The 22,085-nt window shown below is 41.3% G+C and overlaps 1 protein-coding gene across 2 annotated transcripts in view; it reads right to left on the bottom strand.

Annotated features, from left to right (window-relative positions):
* The window catches only part of GOLIM4 (golgi integral membrane protein 4), a 259,785-nt gene that overhangs the window by 77,809 nt on the left and 159,891 nt on the right, over positions 1–22,085 (bottom strand). The window contains exons 6-9 of one of the 2 annotated variants that reach the window (XM_086944326.1): positions 17,324–17,406; positions 12,569–12,652; positions 10,597–10,764; positions 8,282–8,662 (exon numbers count right to left, since the gene is read on the bottom strand). In XM_086944326.1, the coding sequence (XP_086800452.1) occupies positions 8,282–8,662; positions 10,597–10,764; positions 12,569–12,652; positions 17,324–17,406 (716 nt within the window). The remainder of the gene's footprint in view (positions 1–8,281; positions 8,663–10,596; positions 10,765–12,568; positions 12,653–17,323; positions 17,407–22,085) is intronic. The other variant, XM_086944327.1, reaches the window with a different exon arrangement.

The following is a 22,085-nucleotide window of genomic DNA, read 5'->3' as shown; positions in this document are numbered from 1 at the left end:
AAATACTCTGGATATACCATTAACTAGTCTAAATCTGTAATCTATCTCATGCATAGCCCCGTCCTACCAGCCAACTGTGAAGCTACAATAGTGACGGAGGGATTCAGCTTCCTAGGGATATCAGTCGCTGCTAGCCCTGAACTATTCTATGAACATAATCTCCTAGGCCCAATGACTCGTCTACAAGGGGATGTGCGTCACTGGAGATCATTGCCGCTGTATCTACTGGGACGAACAGCCCTATGCAAAATGATGGCACTGCCACGTTTCCTATATGCCTTGCAAAACACTGTACAAGGTCCCCGAAGCGTACTTCAAAACAATAGAGGGCGAAGTCAGGACCCTTCTCTGGGACTGTAGGCCACCTCGCATTGCAGCTCTAACCGGTCAGGGGAAAGCGTGACGAAGGGATCGCTCTACCTATGATCCAGGCATATTACTGGGCGGCACAAATATTGGTCATTAATAAATGGATGCATTACACACAGGATGAGCTGTCCTGTTGAATGGACAGATGGCTGATGGGCACTGGGGGATATAGAGAAGCCCTATACACAAACCCGAAGAGGCAGCAGCTTACTGGACCGACAGCCCAAACGGTCGCCCTATGACACAGAGTTACAAAGAAACTGGGTTGGAACAATAAAGTGACACTAACTACGCTCCTTTGGGAAGCAAAAAAAGTGGGGGGGATTGGGCCTATGCCAGGGCTTTGATAAATGGGACATTATTGGCAAGTCAAAAGTAAACGATATGTGGGTAAGGGGAATATAATCACATTCTCCAACCTACAGAAAGAATATTAACTGTCTGAAAATGAAACATTCAGATATTTACTAATAAGACATGCATTAGGGGAAGCTGTTTAAGCTGAGGATGACATACCGGAGGCCTCGCCACTAGAGGATAGACTCCTGACAGAATATATGGACCGCAAAGCCATCTCCCCGACGTATAAAAAAAATAATAAATAATCTACCTGACCCATTCAGCGTCTTCTCGAATGCTGGCAGGCAGATGTTGGAAACTTGGAGGAAGACGACTAGTGTGATGCGCACTCCTCCCCATGTGAAGAAGCTACCTCGTCGCGTCTGAGATTGATCCAATTAAAAATACTTCATTGAACATACTTCTCCTGTGCTACACTGGTCAAAATGGGAAGGCGAGAAGAGGCAGGGTGTAGAAGGTTATGTGGGTGGGAAGGTACATTTTACCATATACTGTGGAACTGCCTGGCTGGCAAGATATACTGGGATGCAGTGGTAGCATGTATACAAGAATGTCAGTGGTGGAGACCTCCAGCCATCCCCTAAACTATGTATACTTATATATGGGAAGTTACTGATATGACCAGTATGGAGCAACTTTGGGCCATATGGGACTGATAATCGCCAAACGAAATAAAGCTCGAGGAATGGGAACGGGATATGGATTGGTGCATGATAGTCGAAAGAGAAGTTCACAAAAGCAGAGGGCGCCCCCAGAAATGGGACCGGATATGGGGTAAATGGAACACACAAAGGGGCAACATTTATATTCCCCCTCCGTCCGAGGGAACAGATCCGGTGAAGGGAATAGTGGGAATGTAGGCGACAAAAAAAATGTGAAAGGTCATCGATGTTTGGGAGTACTTGAAAACTGTTTATCTGTCCAAAAATGTGCCGATTTAGGAACTACCAAAATTCAATAAAAATAAGTTTGATCTTGGAAGATTTTGTACAGAATGGTTAGATCGAATTTAGGGTATGCACTGTTGAGGTAATAAGAGGAAGTGAATAAATAATTCAGGGTCCAAAAGTTGTGCATCTCGTTAAAAAAATCCAAAGAGATGTTTAGCAAGCGGCACTAAAGAGACTGTTGGATGCATTAAATTGGAGTTGAAAAGGGACTTGGACTTATGGGGTGTCCTTTTCTTGCATTCCAATAAAACCATATAGCATTATTTAATAATAAAAAAGTATTTGCAAAGACAATAGACCTGGTATATGAACGAAGCAGCCTCTTCGGTCATTGATTGGTTTAGGCAGTCAATAAGTCATGACACTTTGTCTCATTCTTTCATTCATGCATCCATTCATCCACTCACCGACTCCTTGCATTAATTCACCTGCACAACCATAATAAAGCACTTAAACCCAAAATATGCATGACACATTAAAAATAGAAAAAAAAAAAAAGAAAAAAAAAAGAATACCGCAGGTGGTCATCTCGTCATTGTATTACTTTTAAGTTTGAGAATGGATACCAAATTTAGAATCATCTTGGAATGATAAGGCAATGATAAACTATGTACAATATCACTCCATTATGATTACACTGTTTAGAGCAGTGGTCAAGAAGGATGTGGTAAACTGCAGATGAAATGAGCTGCCTATTAGAACTGTCTGAGGAACTGTAGTATACTCCAAGAAAGAAATTAAAGGAGAATGAAAGAAACTAAAGGGGACTTACTGGAGGAGAAAATGGAAAACTGAAGCACTGGCCTACCATCACTGCACTGAAGTGCACTCAATTACAGATCCATGTGCACCTTTGACCAGACAAATGCGGTCACTCATTGGGAAAGAGCCAATGGCTGAAGTGGGCCAACATTTTCCCATGCGGTCATGGATGGAAGCAGAGTGCAAATTAAAATTACATGAAAAATCTACACTACTTTTATAAAGAGAGAACACGCACCTTTGAGCCAGGTAAACTCGGGAACCACAGCGCCAATCCACATACCCGATACATTGTAGAAATTGTCAGGGTGTGCAGATGGACATAGGCTATAACATTTTTTTTTAAAGTACATTTAAAAATATAAAACTTTTAAAAAAAAGTAGTGCCCTGGAAGTAGCACCGGCCGCGACACGGCTCTGGCCGCGACGTGCGTGATGACGAGGAGGAGAGACATGGAGCTGCGGTGAAGTGAGGAGCGCGGGCGCGTCATGGCGAAGAGGAGAAGATCGCGGGAAGGAGCGGCAGCTCAGGTAAAGTAAATGGTCATTGAAATTGAGGCGGGAGGGTGTGCACAGAGGGACAAGCGGGAGCGGGAGGGAGTCGGGAGGGGGTGTACTGCCCCCAGCCCCTTTCTGCCCCAGGCAACGCTGGGGCGGGCTGCTAATATATATTATATATATATATATATACACACATACAAATACCTTCCTTGTTACCAGCAAAGAAGCACGCCGTACACCTAGATCTTCAGGACAACTGATTCTTTATTGATAAAACAGCATTTTGGCAGTGAGCTTCTTCATTATGCCTTTCAGCTCCTTCAAGTCTTGATCACAGGTGGGCAGGGTTTAAGCAGTGATGTCACATAACTTTAAGCATCCTATACACCTACTCAGTTTTCCTGTAGTTCTCTCAATACTGCCAAGCCCATAATGCACTTCTTTAACACGGTGCAATAATAATCTAACCATAAAGGCTACTGTATTTAAAGTATACATTTCATAAACAAAATAAACACAAAAATAGACCTACTGCCTTTCTTGTAAATGTTTATAGTTAACAGATCTTGAAATAACTTTTTTCAATGAACCCACCAGACGTCCAGTCGTTGGCTTGCCCCATAAGCAACTAAGACCTACTCTATGGAGCTCAAGTTTTCCTACAAGGCAACCTTAAGTAAACCATAATACAAATATGTACACAATTACAGTTTTCAAAATAATATAAAACCCCTCTTAAAAAGGCCTAACCAGGAATGTAAGCGTAAATATCCTATATCCATGGCTAGCTCGAGTGCCCCACCTCCTCCCAACACCAAAACTATTACCTGCTATGGTGAGATTCCCTTGTGTAAAAAAAAAAATAATAATAACTTAAGTATACAGCATTAAACACATCCTTTTCACAATAAGTAGGTGATACTCAGTAGCTATGCCATAACTTTTCATAATAAGCAGATCAAACATATTGAATCTGACATAAGGTTTCCCAAGAACCAATAAAGCCTGTAACCTTTGCCAATGACATGACAAGTACTGCACAGGCCTATTAAAAATCTGCGTGAGCTGGCAACAGTTATAAAATTGCAATAAGTACACAATTACTGTTGGGAAAACAATATACAACACCTATAAAAAAGGGCCCAACAAGAAATACCACAGTGAAAACCTACTATCACTGCGGCTTGTCTATAGGGGTGACAAACACCCAAACCATTGCCTACTGAGGTAATCTGTGAGAGCTTGTAAATCAGTGTGATAACAATCCACCAGTAAATGCATAGCCAGGGCTATTGATTCTGCCACAACTTTTCATAATTTTTAAAATCAAACAGATTAGACTTATTGCCTTGGATAGAACTTTCCCACTAAACAATTTAGGCCGTTATCTTCTATCACCGACTTGTCGCCATAAACCACTCGGGTCTATTGCACAATGTGCAAGCTTACTCCCATGGCAACTATCAGGCATCCATGTTACAGATGGATGCTTATTGGCCCACCGACCATTATGAAAACTATACATTGGTTTTGAATGACACCATTTTTCATCCATACACTAGTTCTCTCTAGATGGTGTGCACCAGCCGTATACCAGTTATAAACAAGCAACATGACACAGTTGTTTACATAGGCATCAGCTGATGCCGTGGCACAACCAATCAGTTTATAATTTGGCCATTCCACTTGAGGAATAGATAAGTTTTGGGGAGACATTTTTCCACCAGTTGTAAACAGCAACATCACTCAGCTGTTTACATAGGCATCAGCAGATGCCGTGATACAATCATGGAGTACCCCATTGAACACATTGAAGGGGATCAGATACCTTAGTCGTCCGGTGTAGCCATCAGAGACACCAGTGGGTTACATGTTATAGACCGATAAGAAAATAGGTGGGTTTCTTTAACAGTACATAGAGGTCGTATCCTCAAGACATACATCTATCACAGAGATTGTCTTTATATGTTTAGAGCGGTGCCTTATTCGTCCGAGCAGTTGCCGGGTGAGGTGAGGTTCACTTCCCACACACTGATGGGTAAGTGTCAAACTTTTGTATGTTTATTACCTTATGGTGACGTAATACAATGCACTGTATATGTGACTATCACAGAGGAGTGATGGTCTAGTCTGAGGGTATTTTGAATTATCACTGGTTTTGCACAGTTACAGCAACTTCTACATAATTTTTGCTGTAGTTGTAATTATGAGAATATACACATGCAATGTCTACAATGTTTTCTTTTCGTTTTTTTGTTCTCACACAGGAAAGACCTATTGCATCAACAGAACAATACTGAGAAGATGTGGTAGGATGGTCCTTAATTGATCACTCTGATGTTTATTTTCTTATTTCCTTAGTTTTAGCACACATGATAGTGCCCTTGCAGTAGCAGATTATAGCTTGGCCCTGACGAATGCCAGTGACACTTCACAGTAAGGCAGAAACATGTTGGCCCTGTATAGATCTTTGTTTGATTTCTACCAAGCAAGTTAGACAGTGATTTTTTCACACTGTCATTCCACTATTTTTTAATCTGACGTCCAGGCAAACACTATTAAAGGTCTTTGTTTGCTTTGATAGCCATTTTAATACACTTCACTTTACTTTAATTCTTGCACTGCACATATCAGTCCCACCTTCTGGACTAACAACTGTGGTGACCACACCTTGGTCTTGTGTTGCGTCACTAATATACAACTGGGCGATCGCACGCAGACCTAGTTTCGGAAGTCCTAGATGATGAGGCTCCGCTATCAGGTGGGCTGATAGGACTCAATCAGCAACAGTTGATAGTCTTTGTTTGATTCACTTTTTGTGCAACTATACCAGTGTTAATTGAAATATCTCAGCACCACTTGACCGACAGGCTTTGTTGTTATTCAGTGCATCAGACCTCCCCACCAATGGCCCCTCAAATGTATTTGTGGCATGGAGGCCGCTGATCAGATTTACCATTTGATGTCCTCAAAACAGTTCGAAGAGTAAAATTGATCAGCTCTGATTTAAATTTTTATACTGATACCCCTATTGACCTATATTTCAGTTTTGATATATTTACATTTCCGTTCTTAGAGGTCACAAAATGAAATGTGATCGACAGAAAGGAAGATTTCTGAATTGCTACTGGAAGAGGGCCTTAGGCGTTTCCAACACTTTGGTTTCATTCAGGACAGCAGTTGTTTGAGCATAGGTTGCATATTTCCACTGATAAACAGTGCTTCAATTGCACTCTTTGCATTACTGGAAAGCTTCAGTACCATACAGACAGACTGAGTTGGTTATAGTGGTGAGCCAATGATCTAGACTGTAGGTCGTATGTTTGTTATCAAAACTGATGATTAACCAGTTTGTTGCATCGAACGTTCTGCGCCAGTGGTGAATGTTCGAAGAAACGGGTGCGGGCGCGTTGGCCAACGGACGTGCGCAGCACTGGCAAGGTAGAGCTCGTGACGACCGTTGGCCGACGACAGCACTAAAGGGGCTAGTCAATAGACATTTAAGAGTGGATTGTTCTTAGCCTGCTTTAAAGATTGCTGAGCTGTATTTTGCTGCAATGGATCTCACAGGTTACTGTGCTAGGTAAGGTTTTAGTACGAGCTAAACCCTCTTACAAACTGTGCAAATAGAAGATTTACACTTGGTTTATCCTTGTTAGACCCTCATAGGAGAGAGAATGTTTTGCTCTGCCAACTGTAATGTTGTATACATCTCCAAGGGCAACCTTAAAACACTTCCAGAGGAATATGGCTCTTAATGAATTTACGGATACAATGGTCATAAGAACTTTATGCTATGAGAATGAGAAACCGCACATAACTGAAGAAATACCATGATCGTGCAGACCGTAAAGGGCATGAAACATATCGACCCACATCCTTACCCATCCCCTGCCAGAGTGGACCATTACATCCACCTCTCCCCTAAACTTATGTTTTTAACCGTAACATAGGAACCCAATGATTAGATTGGTTCTATTGGGCTCCTATTGTTATTTTTTATAGCACGCGTCCTCCACTCTACTCCCAATACACGCCATGCTCAGCATCAGCAAAGAACTACAGAAAAGAACCCCACTGTGGGGCCCGTTGGGCATTGCAGCACCAGACCAACATGGAGCTGCCCGATGATGAAGCATGACATCCCTAGGGGTGTGTGAGGGCCTTTGCTCCTATATGTAGGTTTCCCCCTCGTATTTCGCTCTTTATTCTTTTTTTTACTGACAAAATGTCTTTATTAAAGTTATATTATTAAATTCAGCAGGATTTAATTTTTAGAGAAACAGGCAACCTGCAAGCATCATATTACAAGAATATTGCATCTGTAAACAGGTATAATCACTACATGGGATACATACGTTGGAAGAGATCTCTAAGGTTCAAAGTAAAGGGAATAGTTTGGCACATTTTTTGTGGTAGATACTCCACCTCGTATTTCTCTTGGTAAAACCTGTACCTTCTTGTAAGAACTGCATACTTTCTTTTGACTAAGTACACAGTAATAATGCCACGCTAGGACTACTAAATCATCTACTTGCCCACTTTACGCAAAACGTCTAACAAGACTCCAAAGACCAACATCATTACAGGGCAGCTGATATTTCGTCTAAAGTTCTATATGGAGTAGACTTCAAAGCCTTTGGTGTGAACTACTAGACTGTCAATGGCCTTGTGGTAGACTCTCACTCCAAGAGATGTATGCCTTAATAGTCACCAAGATGCCAAATTCCCTCTCCTTGACCCGCTTTCCCTTTGTAAAATTAAGTACAAGCTGTTCAGGGGAATTTACCCTCCATACCCAAATCACTACTCTATGAAACATTTCCACTTCTTCTTTAACCAGAACTGAACTACATGAAGTAGACAAAATGGGCATTATCTACTCAGCATAGGTGCTTCTGACACTCACCCACTAGACACAAACAAAGATTCTGACCACATGTCCCTTCCTCTTTCCTTCCTTTTAGTCTCTGAAAGAACCAGACAGTACTTTCTGGTGCTTCTAAAGTGTTTATAATAAATACAATAATAAAAATATATAGGACCCACTGATATGAAGATTGTAAAGTAGTGGCTTCAAAAAATCTTTAAAAACCGAATACATATTTCTGTAAGACATGCTCGCCTAGCTTCAGAGCCAAGCTTGCCTGGACATTGCTGCAGCTTCGCTCTGGCCCTCGCACACCACATTTAGGACATCCAATGTATGGCAGCCTCTTCCCATGCACTTCTCCGCCCACGCATCCTACTAGCAAACACCCGCTAACTAGATAAATACACGGCAATACCACATTAATGCCAACTGCTTTTACATAAATATCAAATAACAGTGCACATACCTCAATATCAAAATGACCTGCCCTCATATTGGTCTCTTCCTCTCTCTCATCGCCTTTTTCTGGTTCTTCAACATGATGATTCTCTTCTTGATGGTTGTTCTGCTCCTGTTCTTTCCAATGGCTCTCTTCCTGATCATCTTCTAATCGTTCAGCCTTCCCAACTTGCTCCATTTCCTCCTCTTCTAACTCCTTTTTATGTTCATCCCCCACATCCTCCATTTGATGTGTTGGGGGTTCTGCAGTTTCTGGTTGCGGACTGTTCTGCTCATTTGAATGGTGGATATCAGTCTCTTGTTTGTCCTCAGGGAAAGTCTCCACTTCATCCGCTCTTTGTACATTTGCCTCCTCATTCTCTGGTTCTTCTTTCAAAGGAGTAACATTCTGTGGAATATTTAAATATCAGTGCAAATGCAATGCACCAAGTTTCTGTTTCACTGCCGATCGCATTGTATTTTTTAACAAGTGAACAAACATGGATTTACTAATATAGCCTTATAGCCCGCCGTAGCGGGCTATACCGGCTATTAAAGGCCCGCTGCAGCGTTAAAGGCCCGAGCCGAAGGCGAAGGACTTTAACAAGGCAGCGGGCCTTTAATAGCCAGTATAGCCCTGCTACGAAGGGCTATAAGGCTATTAGAACATTCTGCCACTAGAGGGAAGAATGTTCAAACAAATGTTGGAGCTCCGGGCTTATAACAGCCGTTATAAGCCCGGAGCACTCCATTGTTTTCAATAGAGCTACCAACATTCCAATCTTAATTAAAGAACTGCTTTTCAAACTTAATTAGCTCTCTCCCATCATCATTGGTTGCAGGAAAATTGAAATGAAAGACCAGAAAGTGCTTGTAGAGCAATATAATCATTGGTTTGTTCAGCTTTCACTTCACAAACACACATACCTGGCATACAATGACACACACCACCTTTGTTCTGTGGTGCACACATATCAAATCACGTTGGAAGTGGTTCAATAACAGGGCAAAACACTTCCTATGATGCTATGGCTTACATGAAAGCTGTAATGATGAGCATTACTGCGACACATGAAGAGAAATTATAGAATGTTGCAAGCAGAAAGTCATAAACCATAAAAACACAGCAGCACACCTGTCCAAATATCTGTACTTAATGCGCAAGTCATTGTTTTCCTAAACATTTTCTTGTACATTTAAGTTATGCATGTCCCTTCGCACTGATGAAGCGCATTCTAGGCTAGAGAACCCCACCTAGTGAGGAAGTGGGGAGGACAGCAATCGTCAGCTACTCCGGCTCCTCCTGTCACAGGATGTATGTGCATGTAGATTCCTGTGTAAGGGTCGATCTAAACCCAACTGTAGAGGAGCACCGATGGCATGTAAAAGGCATGGCGGAGTCCATGCAAGGAATGGATACTGTCAGCATATTGGCTGCCCGATCACAACGTGAATATCATTGGCAAAGTATTGCACTCTGCCATGTCGGTGGCCTTAACATTTTGCAGACATCACAGGTATAGTGCAATTTTATGGCAGCAACACCTGGTATAACAAAGGTCCTTAGCATTATGGTGAAGACCCAGGGCATATAATGCACTTACTTATGGCGACTGGACATAGCACTATGACCGCGAAGCCAGAAGAATGAGAATGATCCCTTTGGATCAGTGTGGCTGTCCCTAGCATAGCTGTGGCTCTGGTATAGTGTTATCACCCTAAGCATAAATGTGGGTGTTGTGCATAAACACTACGTTTATCTCTCAAAAACCAGTGGCCGAGATATACTGTGGGCATCCTCGTCACATCTGTAGTTCTCAGCATAATAGTGGCCTACCCATGTAAATAAAGACCGCATTTTGGGGCATAATGATGGTTCTGCATGCCTCACCTGGCACAACGCTTCTAATGGATGGACATGCCTGGAATAAATTGGACATCTTTGACATATGGTGGCCTCTTATGCCTGCCTTTGAGTGGGTATTTCCACTCTGTCATGGTGCTACACTGGTATGACAGAAGGAAGCAAAATAGGGCTAGAGCACTGCTAAGATCCCCTTTAAATTGAAGATTTAACTGCATTGCTGCTGCGGTGATTTTTGCGCTGTGCGGCATTTTTAAAAATACCGCGCTACATGACGAGCTCAGCTCGTCATCCGCACACGCCACCCGTGGCTGATGACGAGCTGAGCTCGTCATCAGCATCGAAAGGGTTAAATAGAAGATTTACAGTGAGAGACAATCACCAGCAAATCAAGCATGTAAGCCAGGACTGATTCATAGCAGTATGAAACAGACGGCGTACTGTAAAGGAAAGAAACCCTTAGCAACACCAATTTTTACCTGGGTTGGCTCGTTGAGTACTTCGGTTTCCTGCACTGGCAAAATCTTATGTACAGAAGGTGTAGCTTGAAGAATGATGTGCTGTTCAACTGCGTGCCGGACTGGATGTCGGAGGCTAGGCATTTTATTCAGGGTTTCTTTCAACTGCTTAAATTCTTCTAGTTGGTTCTATAATATAAACAACTATTACAACAGCTAGAAAACATCAGGCATTGCTGTGAAGAGAACATCTGCATGGTGTCACTATCATTTAGAGCGGGTTGTTTAAAACACGCCTTGAAGCAATCATGAGAAACAGAGATCATACACAGAATGTATTAGCATGCATCATACACTCGTGGTGCTGAACCACAATCAAAGCACATAGATTAGAAAAGTAGGAACGAAGCAATAAATACATGAAAAAGCGACAACTGTCAAAGGGAGCAAGGTACGTCAGTATGTGGTTTTCTATTACAGTATGTGTGAAAGGGTCAACAACTTACGTGAGGAAGTAGGAGCGCAAGATATCCTAAACTCATTTTTAGGTTCTGAACTACAGATCACTTTGGCGGTCTCACCAGACCTCCCCACCAAAAATTCACAAGTTATAGTTTACTGAGCTAACTAGAACTTATGCCTCCACCATGTTCAGTGTTGTCATCAATGAGGTTATTGAATAGGTCATGAGCGATGCACTTTATAAGGTCATAAGCAGAGTAATTGGCCAGAGGCTGTGCACTGAGTGGGATCCGCCCCTGTAGGGGCCCAACTCCCTGTTGGGTAGAGAACTGTCACTACTGTGTAATTTTAATTCAAAAACCTTTCCAGAAAGAAAAAAAGTTCTTCCAATCAGTTCCTTTCTGGAAAGTTTTGGTTTATCAGTCAAGAGGGGGCTGAGAAAATTTGATTTCTCCACGCAATTTCTATGGGAATGTTTAGAAGCGCTACAGTCAAAATGGCTGACCGGATTTACTCCAAATTTGGCAGAAAGCTAGATCTTTACCACGAAAGTTTGCTACTTGTGTGAGTTTGTTCAGTAGTTTTAGAGAAATTAATGTTCAAAATGTATAGATATATTGACAAATGAGATGAAATTTGACAATTTAAATCGTCTTATTGTTTGAGAGGGCATTTTGGATCGAGCGCTCCGATTGGCTGGCACTTGTCACATTGCACTGATACAACTGAAAGACGATGCACAGCACTGTATAATCCTTTAAATACATGAAATATTTTGTTTATAAAAAACAATGAGTTTAAAGTCATGTCAACCTCCATAATAGCACTGACTGAAACTCTGTACTGCTGAAATTATTTAATTACCCCAAAAACTAGAATACATTGATTATTAAACATATAATGTAAAGCAGACTTAAAGTCTGTTGCTTAATATCAATCGTGTTAATGTTATTTAGTTTTAGGAAGGCTTGGATGAAAAATATGAGGACCTAATATGGTTTTTGGGGCACAATCAAAAAGGCGCCTGAGCATTTAGCAACCAGCTACCTTTTGACAATTGTAACTCACAGCATGATCGGGTAAAATCACGATAGACCACATGCTTGAGAGAAGAACCAGAAGAAAGAAGATTTTCGTTATGATAAAGAACCGAAAGAAACTTTAGAGGAGAATGAGAACATTAGCAGCACTAAATCTCATACAGGGCCAGACATTACCCATCAGTTAGCACATGCATTCAGCCTCACTCACAATGGAACTGTCAAAAGAAAACATATTGAAATGAGTTAACTTTGCACAAGAGTTGGTGTATTAGAAGCAACACATTTCCATTGCAATGTTTTATTCTTTGCTAAGATAGCACCAGCGAGAAAGAATTTGCAGAACAGGGAAAAAGACAAGCTAGCAAGTGCTGTATTTTCATGCAAATTTCTGCATGCATTCGATTTCATTTTCAACCGACTGAAATTAGAAATTTTAGGCTCAGTGTTTAGAAAAAACACAAGATGGCGGAGAGCTGCTTATGTCTGACCTGTGCAACAGCTAGCGCGCTCTTGTGGTCTTCCAGAGAAATTATGGCTTGCTCATGTTGGGACTGTAAACTCTTATGCTGTTGCTATATCAAAAGAAAAATTGTTGCTATATCAAAAGAAAAAATGCTGCATGTTGGTGTTTATATTGGATTAAAAAAACAATGGAACGCCAAACTGTAACTGCCACCTCAGAGAGGCTTTTTTAAATAAATTTGTTTTAGAGTGTTTGGGTTGCAAACAAAATTATTGCACATTTTACAATTACAAAGAGGACTGCATTTTTCAGCGTCTAATAAAACACCACAATTTTATCCTGCATACCAAATACATGAAACGCATATCAGGAAATTCCCAGTATCACTGATAACAAAAATGCAGTTATCTGAACTGTATGTAGCATAATACACTGTCGGAGGCCTGATGCAACATTGGATACTGCAAACCAAACCCTGTGAAACGTTTAAAGGGGTGTATACTGAGCTGGTAGATCCACAAATTAAAGGAATATTCAGCTGGCAAAACAATAAATAGCAGGTCAGACGATTTCCAGGATAACCGAGCAAACATTTGACTGAGGGAACCAGAAAATCACTAAACTGAGGAAACTACTGTAATACATTGTGGGACGACTGGTGCAAAATGTAAGAGCGCAAACAAACACCTTGGCACTTCGGATATGCCTGGGGACTACCGTTCGCAAGTGAAGATACATAATGTTTAAGACCGCTGAAAGACTGTGGGATTACTATTTTCATAACACACTGTGTTCCCCACATTAACTTCTACTGCGAATGGCACAGATTCAACAATAACTACACGCAATTTTGAATTTCCAGAGAAAGCAGACAGCCCCTCCTGAATGTTCCTATTTGTGGCAACCTGAGTCTGGTTACACTTATATGATTCAGCATTTATCAAACCCTTTGGCCAGGGTTCGCTTGAGTTACTCAATACAGCTCTATATTCAACTTTGGAAAATGTATTGGCCCAGATATCCAACTTAAGTTGAGTCGCTCGTATAAGAAAATATGGGTGAAGAATAAAACAAGCATTTGCAATGCAATCGGTCTCGCTTTGGAACCTTATATGAATTTAGCTATGCAGCACATTAGCCTGGGTGCTGAAACATCTACTGTTTTTTAACATGGTGGAAAATAAGCACCAAACTGCATGACATGCCAGGTATGGGAACACATGGAGAAAAATATTGCCTTTCCGCAGGAAATGGTATAGTCCAAAGCTCTGTTTTTAATATAAAATCAGGGCCTTCGGTGGTTATATCACTGAAAATACAAGATTTGAAAAAATATATATTATTGTCTATGGGTGCTCGTGGAAGACAATTTCTATGGGCTGGAATCTAGAGTATGGTAAAGAGATTCTGGTATTTTACTGACCTCTGCTGGTCGTTTTCTATCAAGAAAGTTAAATAGAGGCAGTTGCCAGAAAAATTTAAAAAATAAAGTCCAACAGCAGAAAGCAATTCTGGTATTTTACTGACCTCTACTGGTCATTTTTTTAAAGACGGTTAAATAGAGGTAGTTGAACCGAAAAAAGTTCCTAAGCGGAAGCGGACATGTCCCTGGGCTGATCTACAGAGTTCACAAAGTACATACACATAAGTATATACTAATATATAAGTATATACTAAAGTATATACAAGAGGTCTCGAATGCTCGACCTAAAAAAGAGCAACCAGTACTGGCGTAAACAGTTGGTTGCCACAAGGAGAAAAACCCCATGTGAGTTTTGGAGGCTTGTGAACATCGCTGCAAGGAATAGGACCGCCAGTAGCCTCAACTAATATTTCCAAAGGAGTTTGGGTAGCCCATCTGCAAAAAATGTTTGAGGGTGCAAACGTGCCGCCAGCAAAGTAAGACAAAGAGGCTATGACAACAATCATCATGCCCAACAGTCCACAATCCCCGTTGACTGGAAAAAAAGAATCGTTGGATGCGGTCACAACAGTAACTATGGCAGGTTGCAGAGACGGAGCACATGGCCCGAGGACTCACCATAGGCCATTTATAAAGAAAATGTGTAGCATTGGGCAAAGCAACTTTGCCTGCCATTTAACCAGGTTCTTCTTCAATAGGTGATTCCCTGACAGCTGGCATGGATGGCTAATTACTCCAATCTACAAGGCTGGAAACAAACCTTCACCATCTAACTATAGGCTGATTGCCTAGTTGGATGGTGAGGCAAAAAATTCAGCAGCAATGTTACTATCGGAACCTGCCTGTTGGGCAAGAAAAATTTATTGACGCCACCAAATCAAGCTGGCTTTATTAGTGACTCGAGAACAGGAACCAATATCTTCATGCTCTCCTTAACGAAAAAACAAGGAACAAATGTCAGAACCTGCACCTATATTTTGTGGACTTTTGGTCCACCTTTGACGCGGTTCAGCACAACTTACTTTGGCGCAAACTCCAGCGATACAGAATCTCACCAGGGCTCTTTAAGGCCATACAGCTTTTATGTCCAAAACATGGATAGGAATCAGGCTTGGGACTGGAACAACACTTCCACTGAAAATATACACCAACAATAGATGGAAACTGCGCAAGGTCACAGGCTAGTTTCATTTTTAATCTGTATTCTGCTGAATTAAAAACACTCCACAAGGTTAACTCCCAATCTTCAAAGGTGGCAGGATATAATGCTTTGAACATGATGTATACTGACAACGTTGTCTTGTGAAGTTACACAAAGGTAGGCCTACAGAGGTTAAAAAACCCCATGGGAAAGTTTTCAGAAACAGATGCCCTAAAAATCAACCTGTAAAAAAGAAAACAATGTATTGGCAGAGGGAGGTCCACCGTGCTCATATTCAGCTTCGAATAACATGCTGAAATCAGAGTTGGAGTAGAAATACCTGGCCTTTGATGGAAGCGGCACAATCCAAGCACATAAACGGTCCATAATAAAAAAGAGCAACATCTTGTTAGCTGCATTTAGACTCTAAGGAATGCCCTGAACAGCCCAACCCTTCAACCTTTGGCACAAGTCACTGCGACAAAAGTTGCTCCCACCCTCGCCTATGGTTCTGTAGCCCTTCGGGGGCGAGCAGTTGGAACCATTGAAAATTCGATTGTCTGCATTTACTGGCGGGTGTTCTGGTTGCCGCACCACATATCGCAGACACAATTAAGGCTAGAATTTGGTCTGTGTAGACAACATCTGGCCAGCTTGGGTGCAAATATAAAAAAAAGTGCTATGAAATGAAAAAGGCACAGGAAAGCACTCTAAACACCCTGTGGAAAGCGTATCTGGTGTAGAAAAGAGCCAGGCAAAAGAATATTTGAATTCAGCAATGCAAAGGTTACAATTAGAGCCGTAATGGATGCTGTCTTCGAGTCAGGGGGCTTTAACAAAGCGGTGACTTCTGTGGTTGAAAAGACCTTGAAGTGTGTAGACAAGGCGCTGTTTTCAAAAAGATCTCATGCTTGGATAACGATTGACAAGTATACGTTTTTGAAATTAGAAAGTTACTTGGGGGAACCCTATAGCTATAATGTGAAACTGAAGCTTGAAACAAGTAGCTCTGAGAGGCACCATAAACACATTTTAGAGTACTAAGAGCACAAATGCCAGAAATTTACACATAAAACAAGAGTTTATCTTTATATATTCGATCTTTTATTTCAGATATTATAGTGGAGAGCCAATACAGCCAACACGTTTCACCTGTGGCGGGCTTCTTCAGGGGATCCACAAGGAGAAGAACTCCTTGGCATAAGTATTTGGTTTCAGTGTAAACAGTGAAAAAGGAGAACCACAAGCTGTATCAGTCGAATATCTTTTGCATAATCCAGTATTGACAAAAGAAGTTTGAGAATAGTGTTCTTCCAACGAAGAGCTGTTTGTCAAGAGTAAAGCACAAACTGCGCTAGTGATGTGGAACCGTCAACCAAATCTTAGACCGGACCGATATTCAGTTCCTTTTACAAAAAGGGGTATCCCTGTGTCCCTCAGGACCTGGGTATATGTGATTAACAAAAAAATGGTTCTGTTGGGTGGTAACAAGAATTACTTTAAAGGAAGGCTGAAACAGCTCAAACACAAAGCAAGCAAACCTCTCTGAAGGCAAAGTTTTTTTTTATATATTACTTCATTCCGTTTTGGTACTGATAAATACTTCAAATTTGTGACCACAGTCACTATTCACAAATTTGAAGTATTTATCAGTACCAAAATGGAATGAAGTAATTACCGTGTATTGTTTATCCTTGTTTTTTAATATATAAAAAACTTTGCCTTCAGAGAGGTTTGCTTGCTTTGTGTTTTGAGCTGTTTCAGCCTTCCTTTAAAGTAATTCTTGTTACCACCCAACAGAACGATATTCAGTTCCGGCACCGCGATCACGTCAATGGGTCATCCCTGAGACAAATCATTATCTGGTCTTGAGCGGTATTTGGGACAGAAATAACACAAAGAACTGAAGAAAATGCTCTGTCATTTGGAAGACTTAGTTGAACTTCAGTTCTGCAAAACAAACTCAAACAAACAAAAAAGCAGAGCTTAGGTGAAGTTGAAAAATATAGATTTTTAGGTAATATGGCCAACCTAAGGAGCCTATCAGTGAGTGTTGCTATTAATTTATTATGAATAAAATGATGCATACCCATTCTGTCTAGGTAGGACAGGCATATATTGTAAACCATTATAAAGGCAATATTGCACCTCAAAGATGGTTTTAGGTTGCACCATCAGAATTAGATATACTACAGTAACTTGAAAAGGGCATTTACCTTGACATCCTGGAGCTGAGTATGGACATCTTGATGTGCTCTTCTTAACTGTCTATTTTCTTCTTGTAAATGATAGACACTTTCTATGGAAATAAAGCAGGACTAATGACAGTCACTTTTCCACTACATAATAGTGTATTCTTTATTCCACAGCTTTATTACAATTGCATACAATCAATAGCATGTCTTCACTAAAAATTACTTTAATATATACTATCATAATTTTATATTAAGATATTTCTAAGAACAGTAGTTCACTGCAAAAAATGAATTCATGACTTTAACCAGAAATAAATTACTAGAATGCATCAGATTATTAAGTCTGAAAGCAATCAAGCATTGTGTGATGTTATGCTGCACACTTCATTTTGATACTTTTAATTGGGATGTATGTTCGTAGACTAACAGTTTGTCCATAGTCCAATGTTTCACACATTATGCATACATTCTACTATAAAATGTAGACTGCATCCATTTGGGTTCAATACTTTGGAAATCAATTTATAAAGTCAACTCATATCCCATTCTATACTTTCAAATATTTTCAGACAGACAAAAATGAGTTACACCTTGTGTCCTTACTAGCAAATAATATATAACAACTTCACATAAGGGAATATAAAGAAATATAACAAGAAAAACAACTCTAGATCAGGTGACCCTAACAAAATCGGAAACACAAAACGTTAAGCTAAGTGTTGACTTGCCAGTTAAACAAATAGTGGAAGTGGTAGGGTGCACAACGAAGAGGTAGATTAGTTAGTCAATGGGAGGCTTCTAACTTCTGGGTGCACTCATAGGATGGTGTTATCCGTCTAGAACACCTTTAGATATCAATGTGGTTGTGTATGCGGAGCCCCGCAGCTACATCCCCTGGTGAGGCACACCAATATGGATCACACAAAAGTGCTTCTGTTATCGGTTATGAATCTTTGTTTATTTCATTTCCATTGTTATATACATATGGTTCCTTTATGGATCATTGACTTCGATATTAAACAGCATATCAGAAGATGACAAATGTTATAATCCGTTAACGTTTGAACATTGACCTCCAATGCATTTCGGGCTTAGGTGCCCTTGGTCACGGAGAGCTGAGGAGGAAGCAAAGAGGAGCAACAGTGAGGGACTGTATCGCTTTAAGAGAGGTCGGGGGGAGTCTATTAAAGTGCTATAGTGTGTGGGCTAATGAGATAAGTGCGCGGAGCTACAGTACAGGGTGGGGTGTGTGATGGGAATGTTACCGCCGGTGGAGCAAACAAAATACATATATGTAAACCTTAAGATTTCAAAATCTTACTTCAAAGTTACGCGTGGCGTTCTAAGACGTTCTCGGTCAGTCATCCGTTCGCTGTTTCAAACGCATTTGAGACAGCCTGCTTTATAATTACATGGACAGAGATGACGGACTAATGCCCGAGTGTAGCGGGGGCCATATTGAAGTGGTGAAAACTACAGGGACACCTTGTAGTGTGGGGTGAATACTAAGTGCACAGACAGATAAACAGAAAGTAAACAAAGGTAAAAACTGAAATAAGGAGGAAGGTAAGGCAGCTAAATGGTACAATATGGGTGATGTTAAAGGTAACAACTAAATTCTGTACGATCATTGAGCCCATGGGGCTTAAGAGTTTGCAGAAGGTAAATCCATTCAAGTTCTCTCTTGAGTAACAGTTTGGTATTGTCTATGCCTTCTCTCTTGGGCACGATCTCTAGGACCATGAATTTTAATTGGGCGATGGTATGGCGTGCTTCCATAAAGTGAAAGGCGATGCTGGATTTTTCAGTTTTAAGTCTAATGTTAGACTTGTGTTCATTAAGTCGGGTTTTGATTTTGCGTTCGGTCTTCCCTATGTATAGTTTGCCACAAGGGCATTTGAGAGCGTAAATCAAGTTGGTAGAATCACAGGTGGCGTCTACATGGAGTTTGATATTGTGTCCCTTCAATGGGGTGTTGTATTTCATTGCCCCTAATTACACTGTTGCAGTGGCCACAGTTCAAGCAAGGTTGAGTGCCACAATGTCGTTTGGTTGATTCGGTGGGCTTAGCCAATATTTCTTTGAGGTTTCGGCTCCTGGTATGAGCAAATATTGGTGGCTCATTAAAGATGCCTTGAAAGTCGGGTTCGTTCTGCAATATTGGCCAGTGCTTCCAGATGATCTTTTTGTACGCTGCACTTGCAGTGGAAAATTTGGACACAAGGACCATGCGTTGCTCTGTATTTTTATGAGTCTTGACCAGGCAGTCCTGTCTGGATATGTTGGCGACACAGGATTGTGCATCTTGCAGGACAGTCTCTGGGTAGCCACGTGCCCGGAATCTGTCTGACATTTCCATCATCCGTTTGTGGACCATAGTCTCATCAGATACGATGCGCTTGACGCGCAGCATTTGGGAGTATGGGAGATGTTTTTTCAGGGAGCCTTGGTGGAAGCTGGTAAAGTGGAGAGCATTATTTCGGTCTGTGCTCTTTCTGTGAAGGTCCGTGGCTATTCCGTCAGTGGTATTCTTAATGTGGACATCTAGAAAGGCGATGTCAGTTTCACTGATTTGCCACGTGAGTTTGATCCGTGGATCTTTGGTGTTGGTTTCCATCAGGAGATTGTGGAGAGATTCTTTGGTGTCTGCCCATAGGAAAAATAGGTCATCAATGTATCGTAAAAATAGTTTCGTGTGTTTTAGAAAACTTGGATTGGTGTACAGGTATTTCGTTTCAAAATTCTCCATGTAGGTATTGGCGTAGGACGGGGCAGCGCAGTTTCCCATAGCCATTCCAGAGAGTTGCAAAAACCACTGATTGTCGACTTTAAAGTAGCTGTGGTAAAGTGTAAATATCATTAATTCCATCAGGAACGTTTGCATATCAGGATGAATGTTGCTTTTGAGTAGTGGTTTTTGCAACTCTCTGGAATGGCTATGGGAAACTGCGCTGCCCCGTCCTACGCCAATACCTACATGGAGAATTTTGAAACGAAATACCTGTACACCAATCCAAGTTTTCTAAAACACACAAAACTATTTTTACGATACATTGATGACCTATTTTTCCTATGGGCAGACACCAAAGAATCTCTCCACAATCTCCTGATGGAAACCAACACCAAAGATCCACGGATCAAACTCACGTGGCAAATCAGTGAAACTGACATCGCCTTTCTAGATGTCCACATTAAGAATACCACTGACGGAATAGCCACGGACCTTCACAGAAAGAGCACAGACCGAAATAATGCTCTCCACTTTACCAGCTTCCACCAAGGCTCCCTGAAAAAACATCTCCCATACTCCCAAATGCTGCGCGTCAAGCGCATCGTATCTGATGAGACTATGGTCCACAAACGGATGATGGAAATGTCAGACAGATTCCGGGCACGTGGCTACCCAGAGACTGTCCTGCAAGATGCACAATCCCGTGTCGCCAACATATCCAGACAGGACTGCCTGGTCAAGACTCATAAAAATACAGAGCAACGCATGGTCCTTGTGTCCAAATTTTCCACTGCAAGTGCAGCGTACAAAAAGATCTGGAAGCACTGGCCAATATTGCAGAACAAACCCGACTTTCAAGGCATCTTTAATGAGCCACCAATATTTGCTCATACCAGGAGCCGAAACCTCAAAGAAATATTGGCTAAGCCCACCGAATCAACCAAACGACATCGTGGCACTCAACCTTGCTTGAACTGTGGCCACTGCAACAGTGTAATTAGGGGCAATGAAATACAACACCCCATGAAGGGACAGAATATCAAACTCCATGTAGACGCCACCTGTGATTCTACCAACTTGATTTACGCTCTCAAATGCCCATGTGGCAAACTATACATAGGGAAGACCAAACGCAAAATCAAAACCCGACTTAATGAACACAAGTCTAACATTAGACTTAAAACTGAAAAATCCAGCATCGCCTTTCACTTTATGGAAGCACGCCATACCATCGCCCAATTAAAATTCATGGTCCTAGAGATCGTGCCCAAGAGAGAAGGCATAGACAATACCAAACTGTTACTCAAGAGAGAACTTGAATGGATTTACCTTCTGCAAACTCTTAAGCCCCATGGGCTCAATGATCGTACAGAATTTAGTTGTTACCTTTAACATCACCCATATTGTACCATTTAGCTGCCTTACCTTCATCCTTATTTCAGTTTTTACCTTTGTTTACTTTCTGTTTATCTGTCTGTGCACTTAGTATTCACCCCACACTACAAGGTGTCCCTGTAGTTTTCACCACTTCAATATGGCCCCCGCTACACTCGGGCGTTAGTTCGTCATCTCTGTCCATGTAATTATAAAGCAGGCTGTCTCAAATGCGTTTGAAACAGCGAACGGATGACTGACCGAGAACGTCTTAGAACGCCACGCGTAACTTTGAAGTAAGATTTTGAAATCTTAAGGTTTACATATATGTATTTTGTTTGCTCCACCGGCGGTAACATTCCCATCACACACCCCACCCTGCACTGTAGCTCCGCGCACTTATCTCATTAGCCCACACACTATAGCACTTTAATAGACTCCCCCGACCTCTCTTAAAACGATACAGTCCCTCACTGTTGCTCCTCTTTGCTTCCTCCTCAGCTCTCCGTGACCAAGGGCACCTAAGCCCGAAATGCATTGGAGGTCAATGTTCAAACGTTAACGGATTATAACATTTGTCATCTTCTGATATGCTGTGTAATATCGAAGTCAATGATCCATAAAGGAACCATATGTATATAACAATGGAAATGAAATAAACAAAGATTCATAACCGAT

Source organism: Lissotriton vulgaris, chromosome 11 (assembly GCF_964263255.1).
Source record: "Lissotriton vulgaris chromosome 11, aLisVul1.2, whole genome shotgun sequence".
NCBI lineage: Eukaryota > Metazoa > Chordata > Amphibia > Caudata > Salamandridae > Lissotriton > Lissotriton vulgaris.
This window is presented reverse-complemented; position numbering and strand designations above follow the sequence as displayed.